The sequence below is a fragment of the Lampetra planeri genome, chromosome 42, assembly GCF_965212315.1.
Source record: "Lampetra planeri chromosome 42, kcLamPlan1.2.h2, whole genome shotgun sequence".
NCBI lineage: Eukaryota > Metazoa > Chordata > Hyperoartia > Petromyzontiformes > Petromyzontidae > Lampetra > Lampetra planeri.
The window spans coordinates 2,280,081-2,291,972 of NC_136148.1; the positions used below are offsets into that span (position 1 = coordinate 2,280,081).

General features: G+C 46.0%; 1 protein-coding gene across 3 annotated transcripts in view; it reads right to left on the reverse strand.

Annotated features, from left to right (window-relative positions):
• Nucleotides 1-9,257, reverse strand: part of MROH1 (maestro heat like repeat family member 1) — a 66,476-nt gene extending 57,219 nt beyond the window's left edge. For all 3 annotated transcript variants that reach the window (XM_078613741.1, XM_078613740.1, XM_078613742.1), the window contains exons 1-3: nt 9,039-9,257; nt 2,691-2,836; nt 763-894 (exon numbers count right to left, since the gene is read on the reverse strand). In XM_078613741.1, coding sequence (XP_078469867.1) covers nt 763-894; nt 2,691-2,836; nt 9,039-9,060 — 300 coding nt within the window. In that variant the 5' untranslated portion in view covers nt 9,061-9,257. The remainder of the gene's footprint in view (nt 1-762; nt 895-2,690; nt 2,837-9,038) is intronic.
• Nucleotides 9,258-11,892: the final 2,635 nt, after the last annotated feature.

Genomic DNA, 11,892 nt, shown 5'->3' on the forward strand with positions numbered 1-11,892 from the left:
TCTGATTCTGCATCCCATTCTATCAGTGGCCTTTGAAAACTGTGCAGAGTTATTGTGCGGGTGATTTAATTGTATTATTATTACATGTTTATTGATAGATTGTAGTTATTTCTGCAGGAAGGGCCCAATAAAGCTCTTTGTCATGCGCATCCTGCGACAGAACAGATGATACACAGTACAGACCTCGGTTACATTCAGGGTTACGTCGGTCGTAATACAAACAAAAAGTATATTACAAAGGGATGTGGTCCAAAATATAAAAATACATAATTTTCAGCAAAAAAATAACTGAAGGAATTTTTTTTTTGAAAAAAGTGGTTATACAGCTTCTTGCACAATATAACTCACCAAAGCAAATGTTCAAGGATTAAAAGAGTGTCATATTTTATATTTGAGAAGGCAATAAATGTAGCGATCAACTCCACAAAAAGGAGTATGACTCAATTCAGGGCAACAAAGTTGAACAGTGTGTTTAAAAAAAACTACTACCTGATTAAGGTAGGTGGCTTTTTTATTTCCAAAAGTGGAAAAACTTAATTACTATAACCTGATTTTACATGATTTTTTTGTATCAAATAGAGCCCCGTTATGTGTCCACGTATAAAAAATATTCTTTAGTCTATCGCCGCCCTATTGACGTTCCAAACTAATACTAACCAGCAACATTTGTTGACGCGAGCAAGTAAACAAACACTGGACTGGTTTTGACCTTCTGGCTGTCATCAGCATAGTTACACAAAAGCCGGTGGGCTGAGCGGGCACCTTGGAGCGAGTCATCTCCTCGGAGGTGAGCGCCACAATACTGCGCGCCAGCGGCTCCGACAGCTGGTGCAGCGTGTCCTTGATGATGAGCTCCATGCTGAGCAGGATTACCACGCGGTGGCCCTGGGGGAGCTACCCGGGCGACAAAGACAAAGATCCCCAGTATAGCCTTTAACAGACTGTTGGGGCAAGTGCTGTTAGCGAACAATGATGAAGGACGGCATGGCACACAAGAGGGTGGGTGGCCAGCACCACACCTGGCTGCCTTTGTCTCCCTAGTGGCAATGTTTACACACCACACCAGGTACTCATTTGAGACTGAGTCAACCAAGGGGAGGCCCAGGACCAGTTCGGATAATCGTCACTGGTGTTGGCCGTGAGAGTGAATCGAACTCGGTCACCGGGTTCGTAGCGCAGCACGCTAACCGCTACACTACCACTCCCCAGGCCACAGACACAGCAACACGCACACACAAAGATCCCCCTCTAGCCTTTACAGACTGTTTGGGCAAGTGCTGTTCACGAACACTTATTAAGGCCGGCGCATGAACGGTTGGTGGCCAACAACTGTGCCCTGCCACCTTTGTCTGCCTGACACCAATTATTACAGGGCTGAGTTGACCTAGGGGAGGCCCAGGACTGGTTCAGACATTCGTCACTAATTTTATCTATAAGCAGGAACCTAACTCTGAAGTCGTGATCGCAGCGTGGCACGCAAACCAATCCCAAAATACTCATCGCAAAACTGCAGCACACACCATCTCGGCTGTGCCCATACACACTGTGAACATGCTCATTTCATCAGAAAATCACAGTTGTCTCAGCGGTGGCAGCGAGCGGCTCGCAATCGAAAGACTGCGCGCGTTCAAATCTCTGGCTGGGGGGGAGCCGACTCGGCCCATCATCCCGCAATGGTCAATAAAACCCGTGCCGCTCTGCGTTTAAGTCAACAGCGGTCGTCCCGTGGATAAACTCGACCATACCATAGGAACGCAGAATTTCAATCAATGGCTCAGAGCTGTAAACAGGAAATGACTGAACACTAATTTATTTAAAATTGCATTATAAGGTTGCACTCATTACACACAAAGTGTTTGCCACAAATGAACCACAATACGTTGATGATGTATTTGATTGTCAACCAACACTGGGTAAAACAACATGGGCATTTTCTTTCTCTTCTAGCATGTGCACCAACAGGTCCAACAGTTCCATATTCACTCTCTTTTAGCCCCCCCCCCTCCCAATACGTTCCTTTCATTGACCACCACATTCAGATAAGCCCCTCCCTCCCTCCTCCCCCCCTAACTTGTATTTAAGAACTTGCATCTTGGAATCTCTGCCTCACTTGATGCAGCAAATCTAGCTGTGACGGTCCCAGGTGATGACGGAGACTTGTGTTGCCTCCGAAACGTCGTGATTTATTATTTTATTTTTATTATTACTTTTAGTAATTTTTTATTTAATTTATTACCTACGTGACTTTACCGAAAAAACCTAAGAGTATGAATCCTTGCAGTCACGAAAGCTTCAAATCTAGAGTTGATGATGTCGTCAAAGAACATCAACCATCACGCGAGCTCTGGTCATCCTCGTAGCGGCTTTTGGCTAGTGATCGAACAAGGACGGTCACTGCACCACGCACCTTCAGGTGTGCTTCGGTGGCCATCTGCAACGCTCATCCTTCCGACATTACGAAGCCACTGGATCTACGCACTTTTAAATCTAGATTGAAAACCAATTTCTTGAAAACTGCTTTTTGTGTTTAGTTATCCTCCCCCGCACCTCCGATTAGCACGGTTGGCGTCGTACGGATTCACAAAACAATTTCAACCTACATACGAGCACCAAAGCATCAATGCTCATTTCATCAGGAAATCACTTTGATTTGCACTTCTGAATTAAGGTAGCCCCCCTCCCTCCATCACCTTGCTGTGCTTGGTGAGGTAGGAGTGGCAGCACTCGAGCACGGGTTCTGGATGGCGGCATCCAAGCTCGTTGAGGGAGCGAGCGATCCTCTCCCGCACCGCCTCGTCCTTGTCGAACGCCGCGTCCGCCAGCGCAAGAGCCACCACTGCACAACGCAAACGGAACATCGATGGTCACGTGTCGCCACCGTAGCCGCCACCAGAACACAAACTCGGCTGGAACAGCGGCGCCCATTGTTTCACTGTGCTTCTATGCCAGAGGTCGCAAACGGGTTTTGATCCCTTACCCATACCCGTACCCGGCCGCACCAGGGTCGCAAACGGCTACCCGTACCCGGCCGGGTACGGGTAGCCGGGTATCGGGTAGAGTACGGGTATCGGGTACCCGGTTGCGACCTCTGTTCTATGCTCCCCGTTCGTATTCTCCCTGTATGCACCCCCACCCACAGTGATCAGCGGTGATGCTAATAAGGTCCAACACCCCCCCCCCACCCCTTAGCCCCCTGTGATCCAGCACTTTGGGAGGTAAAAATTGGCTGCAAGGAGGGCAGGAGATCAAAAATATATTAAAAGTAATCATAAAATAAGTTGTAAAGAACATTCATTTCTCTAAACAGAAAGATTCTTGTTTTACTGTGAACTCGGCAGAGCAAATATATTTCTTCAATATATTTGTGTGCAGATTTGTGAGTGTCATCACCTATTTGTGTGCCGGGTTTTTACTGCAACTCTGGTTTCCTCATTCTTGCTATAAGCAGCCTGATGCAAGACCCGCCAGAAAAAAATGCACTTCCTCGAGACTTAGTGAGGTTTTCATGGCTAAACGGTATTATTATTATTAGACCACCATCAAACTACAAAAACCACCATCCACCACTACCATCACACACCACAAGCTAAGCACACTCCATAAGCAAACACCACTCACCACATACAATCATCCATCACAAAATACACTCACCCCATACCGAAGATTCCTGGTGTAAAAGTGTTTGTGAGTTTATGCTGATTGCTTTACTTCTTTCTTTGTTTGTATGAAATTTCTCATTCACTTATGCAAATGTGACTCATCCCCAGCCTCTCAAGTTTGATGTATCACCTGGTTAAACAAAGTCAACTTGAACGTGACCCACCACACCGAATCCCACAATAGAAACTCTGGAGCCTTAACCCACGATCACACCACGCAAGATGACACCATTACCCAAACAACATCCACTATCACTCGCCGCAACATCAAACAATGCATGCCGTCGTCCAACAGAATCACCTACAACACACACACACCACGACTCATCACCCGCCGCTGCGCATGACACGTTTTTCAAAGCCTCATAAACATTGCCCCCTCTCGATATATTGCAGTGAAAAGCTGCCGTGACTCCTGCAGCAATCATTCACCTGGGGACTTGCTGAAACGCGTTCACCCTCGGTTCTCACGTGGAAACTAACAGCCACCGCCACCCCCGGGGGGATGATGTATACGCGCCTGTGTACGAGTGCATTTGTTTGATCCTGCTCCAACAACTGAGAAAACCTCAGAACATTTCAGACTCAAGATTGTAATCCCTCGCCATGACTGAACAAGAAATCGTCAGTATCATTGGTGCTCACAGAGAGTGAGTTTTTGATACGAGAGGCTTAATGTTTGAAGCTGTCATTGGCAAGGAGTGCATTTTTTATCCCAGATCACCATTTGTTATAGTTATAACACAGGGGACATGTAGTAAGAACCGTATATTTGGCAGAGCAAACAATAACACAAGCAATCGCATGTGTACATTACGAGAAAACCCCAAAAGAACAAAATATAGTGCAGGGAGGACAACCATAATTTGCAAACAAAACAGAGAGAAACGTGTAGAAAACAGTCGGCGTGTTGTGCATCATGCAAAAACCATCAGGAGTTCCTGAAGCAGAAGATGACAACAATGCACCTCTCTTTGGTAAATGCTCACGTGTGTTTTTGCATCGTGCACAGGTGTTGAGTGTGCTTGTGCATGTTTGTGTCGGTTTAACGCATTGGCTTTCGTGACCAATAGTAGCCCTAAGAGGGTTTCTTTGGGTTGGACAGTGAGTTACAATGTGTGTATGTGTAAAATATAGAGCAAATTGATAAGGGGCCGTCCATAAATGACGTCACGCGATTTTGGATGATTTTCTACCCCCCCCCCCCATCGTCACACAGCGTCACAAAAAGTCAGACCCACCCCCCTCAAATATGACGTCACTAAGCTCTGCCCCCCCCCCCCAAAAAAAAACATGCTTCAAATCGCTTTAAACTATTGTCATTGTAGTGCGTATTTAATGTGCCGCTGCACTCTGATGTTGTAGGAGAAAACATTTATTAAAAAGTCTATTTAATTAAGTAGAACGTGTTGTCTATATTTATTTAAAGTTGCGCTTTTTTATGTGACGTCATATTTCTCAACCCCCCCTCTAGTCACAAATGTCTGACCCCCCCCCCCTAGGTGCGTGACGTCATTTATGGGCGGCCCCGAAGTCACAAACACTATGCACTGAATTGGAGATGATAACCAGACCAGTTCACTGCACGGCATTGTAAAGAGGAATGTTGGCAAAGAATACATTTCAAGCACATGACATTTCAAATGTAAACACTGCAATTTCGTCATGTATTAAGTGTGCACTTACTACGCATTGGTTCTTTCGGTAAAGTCACGTAGGTATGAAATGAAATAAATCACGAAGTTTCGATTGCAACACAAGCAATTATAATCTGGTGAGAAACCACAGCATGAAAATTTTGTTTGCTGAAGTGGAAAAACATGTTTTGCTGTCGTTTCCCACCTGATGATGATTGCTGGTGTTGCAATCGAAACGTCGTGATTTATTTTATTTTATACCTACGTGACTTTACCGAAAGAACCAAAGAGTATGGATTCCTGCAGTGACGAAAGCTTCAAATCTAGATTGTGCACTTACTGTACTACACAGCTGCGCTCAGGTATAACTGAAGTACAGGATCGTTATTTTAACGAGATGAGAGCCCATTGAGACAAAGGTCTTTTTTTTCGCAAGGGAGACTGGACGTGCAAAGTACGATTTTAAATATCAGTGATGACAAACAAAGCCAAACAACTTAAACGGCAGAATTGGTGAAAAAAAAAAATATCTAAGAAAAATAAATGTGAACGTGAAAAACCAATGTACGCTACACGTTCAAGAAAATTCGCAGAAAAACCCAATTCAGCTTCACAAATGACACATCACAGTTCTGCTGAAAAGGTAAACGCTCCGACATAACACCAGCCACCAAGAGCCATCGTCCACGTGGTGAAGCGGTAGAGGATGCGACCGCAGTCAGAAGGTTGCAATTTCAAATCCGAGTTGAGAGGTTGGCTCGGCCCATCATCACTTCGGCAGACAAAATGAGTACCACTTGTGGGGACAACAAAACTGACCACAATACCTGCGTACGGAATGCAAACAAAACCACAACTCTGATCATGTATGTACTTGTCCTTGAAATTGATTGGTCCACACCCGAGACAGCTTTTCTTAGAGCCTCGTCTCACGTGGTGTTGGACCAGATGACGCCAAAAGGTGTTGGACCAGATGACGCCAAAAGGCGTCATCTGGTCCAACACCATGTGAGACTAGGCTCGAAGAAAAGCTGTCTTGGGTGAGGACCAATCAATTTCAAGGACATTGCATACATTATCAGAGTTGTATTTTTTTGCATTCCGACCGCAGGTATTGTGGTAAATGCAAACATGACTCCTTGGAAAAAAAAAAGTGTCAGTTTTGTTGCCAGATAAAAGGGTAAAAAACTAATTATCATATTTTGCTACTGGCAAAGGAGGTTCCAATGATGAAGCAAAGAGTTGGTTTTTTTCCATATGGATAGACTTAACCCGGTCAAAAGAATGTGTAAATTCTACAATTGACTCAGAGCTGTAAACGGGAGATGAGCACCACTTCGATGCTCGTTTGAGCAGAACATCGGATTGATTTTTTTAACAAACTTTACTCGACTACCTAAAAGTTCACTGAAAAACACATTCCTGCGGAGGGAGCTGGTAGGAACGTTGGATTGCTCGGTCAATGGCCAGGGTCAACGGCGGCGTGGTGTATTCCGCAAATATGGCCGACTGTGAGGGCGGGCAACAAGCCGGCGTGAGTAGGTTAAACGTTGAGTTTTATAAGGGCACCACGGGATGACCAGCCCCTCCCCACCCAGCCCCACCACTCCCACCCCCCACCCAGCCCCACCCTCCCCTCTCCACCCTCCCCTCTCCACCCAGCCCCACTCCTCCCATTTTTGGATGCACGACGGATGGACACAATAATCCCCTGTGGGCTGGTGTAACCAGGAGGTTCCTACCAGTAAAAGTGTTCTTACAGTTCATTCTGAGCAATGCATGGGTGGAGGCCATCCGGGTTAGAGATTAGCTGCACTTGAGGAAAAAAAACCGTAGCCTAAAGGACAAATAGGGTTATTCTACTCTCATTTGGCTTCAGTGCGGCCGCCGTTTCAATTATTATCCACTCCTAATTAAAACTCAGTGACCCATTATTTAAGAATAAAGAAAAACACACTGGCAGAACTATACAGTGCTGGTGAGTTATGGCGCTATCAGCGGCTTTGACATCTTGATCTTGAATCAGATGTTATACGTCTTCAACTTATTCTATGTAAACAGTACATGTTTGTACAGCCGAATTTACTCATGTATTACACTCCCCATGGCTTTGTTTAACTTATAGCCCAAAAGATAGTTTACCGGGATAAACACGCATCGTTATTTACATTTTATTGTTGATGTACATCAAAATTACATTGTTGGATGCCTACATAATTAGATCATAAAAACCAACGTACATTCGTCAAAATGTCAAGGTTTTTTTCTTTCTAAAACGGATTAAAAGCACAGGCGTCTGACAACTTTAACGCACAACGACGATGCTGAGTTCAAAGAGCAATTAAAACTTCTGTTCGAGGTCTCCCTGTGAAAATAAACAATTACTATGTTTAAAACGCATTTTTCAGAAGCAGTTTTGTGTGTTCAGCCTGTTGTCCTTCTCCCGCACCTCCTATTAGCACGATTGACTGCGTACGGTGCGAAAGAAGTTTCGCACAAATACAAATAACATTTTGAGTTATTTCAACGAGTGTTTGAGCAACCCTAGCTATATAAAAAGTCTGGGCGGCTGGTGGCTAGGAGATGTTAACTACCTCGCCTGGTGTACAGGAGGTCGTGGGTTCCATCCCGACGCCTGCTGCTGTGTATTTGGAGTTTGCGTGTCTCTCTCTCTCTCCCCGTGGTCCCGTGGGTTTTTCTCCGGGTCCTTTACATTTAGAATCAACATGATCTTAGAGAGTATTTGGCTGCGATACATTTCCAGGTGATATTAGGGGCCGTCCATAAATGACGTCACGCGATTTTGGACGATTTTTGACCCCCCCCCCTCGTCACACGGCGTCACAAAAAGTCAGACCCCCCCCCCCTCAAATATGACGTCACAAAGCTCTGCCCCCCCCCCCCCTAAAAAAAATAAACCATGCTTCAAATCGCTTTAAACTATTGTCATTGTAGTGCGTATTTAATGTGGCGCTGCACTCTGATGTTGTAGGAGTGTTTTTATAACAATTAGTGCTGTTAGAACAATTCCATATTTATTTAAAATTGCGCATTTTCATGTGACGTCACATTTCTCCCCGCCCCCCCCCCCCCTAGGTGCGTGACGTCATTTATGGCCGGCCCCAAAAGCCAACTTCGTTGAGCTATCATTTGTAGCCGGGTCGCTTCTGGAAAAGAGATATTTACAGCTCAGTGTACTTTAGTTGGTAAAATAAAACTAAATATCTCAGTGAAGAGATAGCGCTGTTGCGTTATGAGGAGTATGAGCCTGGACAACGGAGTTCCGAGTCCCGGCAAACATCAGTGGCATCTGATAAGCGAACTGGTCCGGTACTCAACTTCACCAACCCGCACCGACCCGGATTGGTGAAGTATGACGAAATACCCCCCCCCCCCCCCCCCCGCCTGCCCCTCACAACCGGCACGGCGTGGGGAGCCTTTCAGCCAAGCCAATCTCTCTCTCTGCTCTCTGCTGTACTCTGAAGGTACGTTGCCCGAAACGTCAGTCTGCTGAATAACACAAGAGACGTGTGTGTGACACGTCCCGCTTCACGGCGACAAACGTTCACCGCCGGAGTCTGACCGGGCAGTCCGTGGACACTGCAGAGCGCACGAGAGGAGACCGTGAGCACCCCGTGGGGCCTAGCTCCCTCTCCCCGGCAAAACGTCGCGCCCTTCCCGACTGCGATCTAGCCGAGGGTCGGTGAGTGCGACAACAAACGAGGCCAGGCGATGGGTTTACCTTCGACTTGCGAAGGCGACATTGCGAGAGGGTCTTCGGTCGAACGGGGTCGGCAGCGATGTAGTCAAATGTCACCTCGCGGCATCGTTGTTGTTGTTGTTGTTTCTGCTCTAAAGAATATCGGAGTCAAGAGTTGTGAGTTCGGTGCTGCGTTAAAGCGATGCCGTCATATGATGGCACACGTGAGCGGTGGCCACGGCCTCTGTGTGAAGTGAGACAGAGGCGTGTGTTTTCACTGCCAGTCACTCAGACAGAGGCGTGTGTTTTCACTGCCGGGAGTCACTCAGACAGAGGCGTGTGTTTTCACTGCCAGTCGTTACTCAGACAGAGGCGTGTTTTTTCACTGCCGGGAGTTACTCAGACAGAGGCGTGTTTTCCCTGCCAGTCGTTACTCAGACAGAGGCGTGTTTTCCCTGCCAGTCGTTACTCAGACAGAGGCGTGTGTTTTCACTGCCAGTCGTCACTCAGACAGAGGCGTGTGTTTTCACTGCCAAGTCGTCACTCAGACAGAGGCGTGTGTTTTCACTGCCGGGAGTCACCGAGACGCAGGGGCCGAAAGACCTATGGGGCCGTCCATAAATGACGTCACGCACCTGGGGGGGAGGGGGGTCAGACATTTGTGACGATGTGTGACGAGGGGGGGGGGGGTGTTTGAGAAATGTGACGTCACATCAAAATGCGCAACTTTAAATACATATAGACAACACGTTCCACTTAATGAAATAGACTTTTTAATGTTTTCTCCTACAACATCCGAGTGCAGCGCCACATTAACTACGCACTACAATGACAATAGTTTAAAGCGATTTGAAGCATGTTTTATTTTGGGGGGGGGGGGGGCAGAGCTTTGTGGCGTCATATTTGAGGGGGGGGGGGTCTGACTTATTGGGACGCGGGGGGAGGGGGGTCAAAAATCGTCCAAAATCGCGTGACGTCATTTATGGACGGCCCCTATGGGGCCATTGTAGCTACGTGTAAACCCTACAGGTACTGCTGGAAGGTTACTAGGTTAGCAATGAACGCACCAGTTGGCTTATGCACTTTTAAATCTAAGTTGAAACCTCATTTGTTTCCAACTGCTTTGTGTGTTCAGCTTCTTGTCCATCCTCCGCATTGCACGGTTGGCTACGTACGGTGCGAAAGAAGTTCAACGTACACACGGCGCGGCCGTGCGCAACGCTGATTGGCCAGCGGCAGCAGCCTCACAGCACCTCCAACCAGCCGCATTGAATCCCACGTGGCGCGTTCGGTTCTAAGTTACGGTAAAGGTGCAGCCCTGCAATTCACCGGCCAGGTGGTGTTGGTCAGAAATGCCATGGGCTCTGTGGTATAGCGTTTTGATGAGATAATTCTTTTGAGATGGGTGGTGGTGGGAATCCGGTTTCAAGAAGGAATCTGTGTGGGTGGCTTTCCTGTAGAAAGCCACCCACACAGATTCCGACTAGAAAACGCTATACCACAGAGCCCATGGCATTTCTGACCAACACCACCTGGCCGGTGAATTAAGACATGTACATCGGGCCCTCAGGATGAATGGATACTCTGACCGCACTATCCGCCAAGCTGTTTCTCCCACCACACAGAAACAGCCACATGAAACTCCGACCAAAACTATCACGTTGCCATACATAGCAGGCGTGACCAAAAAGATCTCCAAAATTCTAAACAAACATAAGATCCAAGTCCGATTCAGTACAGTGCATAAAATCCGTGATTTGATTCCATCTGTGAAGGATGTCGTCCCTGACTTACAGTATCCTGGAGTCTACAAATTGAGTTGCATTTGTGGTGATTGCTACATTGGAGAAACGAAACGTCATGTTTCTGATCGTGTCCGCGAGCACAAGTCAGATCTGAAACACGGCAGAACTGATTCTTCGGCCGTTGCCGATCATTGCTACAACTCGGTGGGCTCTCATGAAATTGTCTTTTCCGAGATCAAGGTTCTCTGCAAACCTCCTGGCTACCATCAAAGGTTTGTACACGAAGCCATACAAATATACAAACACAGACATAATTTCAACCGTGATGACGGTTACAAACTGAGTAATCATTGGAAAGATGTGATTAACCATGCAAAAAAGATTTAACTACACTTATTTGCCAATCTTATTTGACAGACAACTATTACAGGTTTACCATGTTTAGTAGTTGTCTCCCTGTCACAGGTCGATTCACAAACCGTGCCTCTCCATAACAAAGGCTCACCCTCTTAAGCCTCACCTTACCATATTAATAAAAAGTATGCGGCCCTTGCCCCACCACCTTCTCCAACCATTATATTAACGGAGTGGTAGCTCCTGCAATCTCTAATTTACTTGATACAGCTGTCGTGGCTGTGACGGTTCCACTTGAAGACGGAAGCTTGTGTTGCCTCCGAAACGTCGTGATTTTTATTTTATTTTTATTAATTTTAATGTTTTACCTACGTGACTTTACCGAAAAAACCTAAGAATATGAATACGAGATCACATTTCACAATTAAGGATCGTCACAATATGCGTGTCCCATAACGTCATTTGTACATATTTATGGTACAGTATCGTTGTCGCACTTCTAATGCACAAAGATTGCCTAAAAGTTTTTCAATGTCAGCTCACTAAAGTCTGTCCATTCTTATCATTGCAATATATAACGCTTATGAGCCATACCATTGGTGCACTATAATTTAATATTGAACCAGATCATGACGTAACAGCCGCTGTTCCATCAAGTATGCCAAACATGTTTTTGCAAAGTATTATAACGAAAAATGGTAATTCATTTACAACTATGCACACATTGAAACTCACGATTTCAAATATTGCATATTTATTTTATTTATTTTGACACGAAACAAAGCACTGAAAAAAAG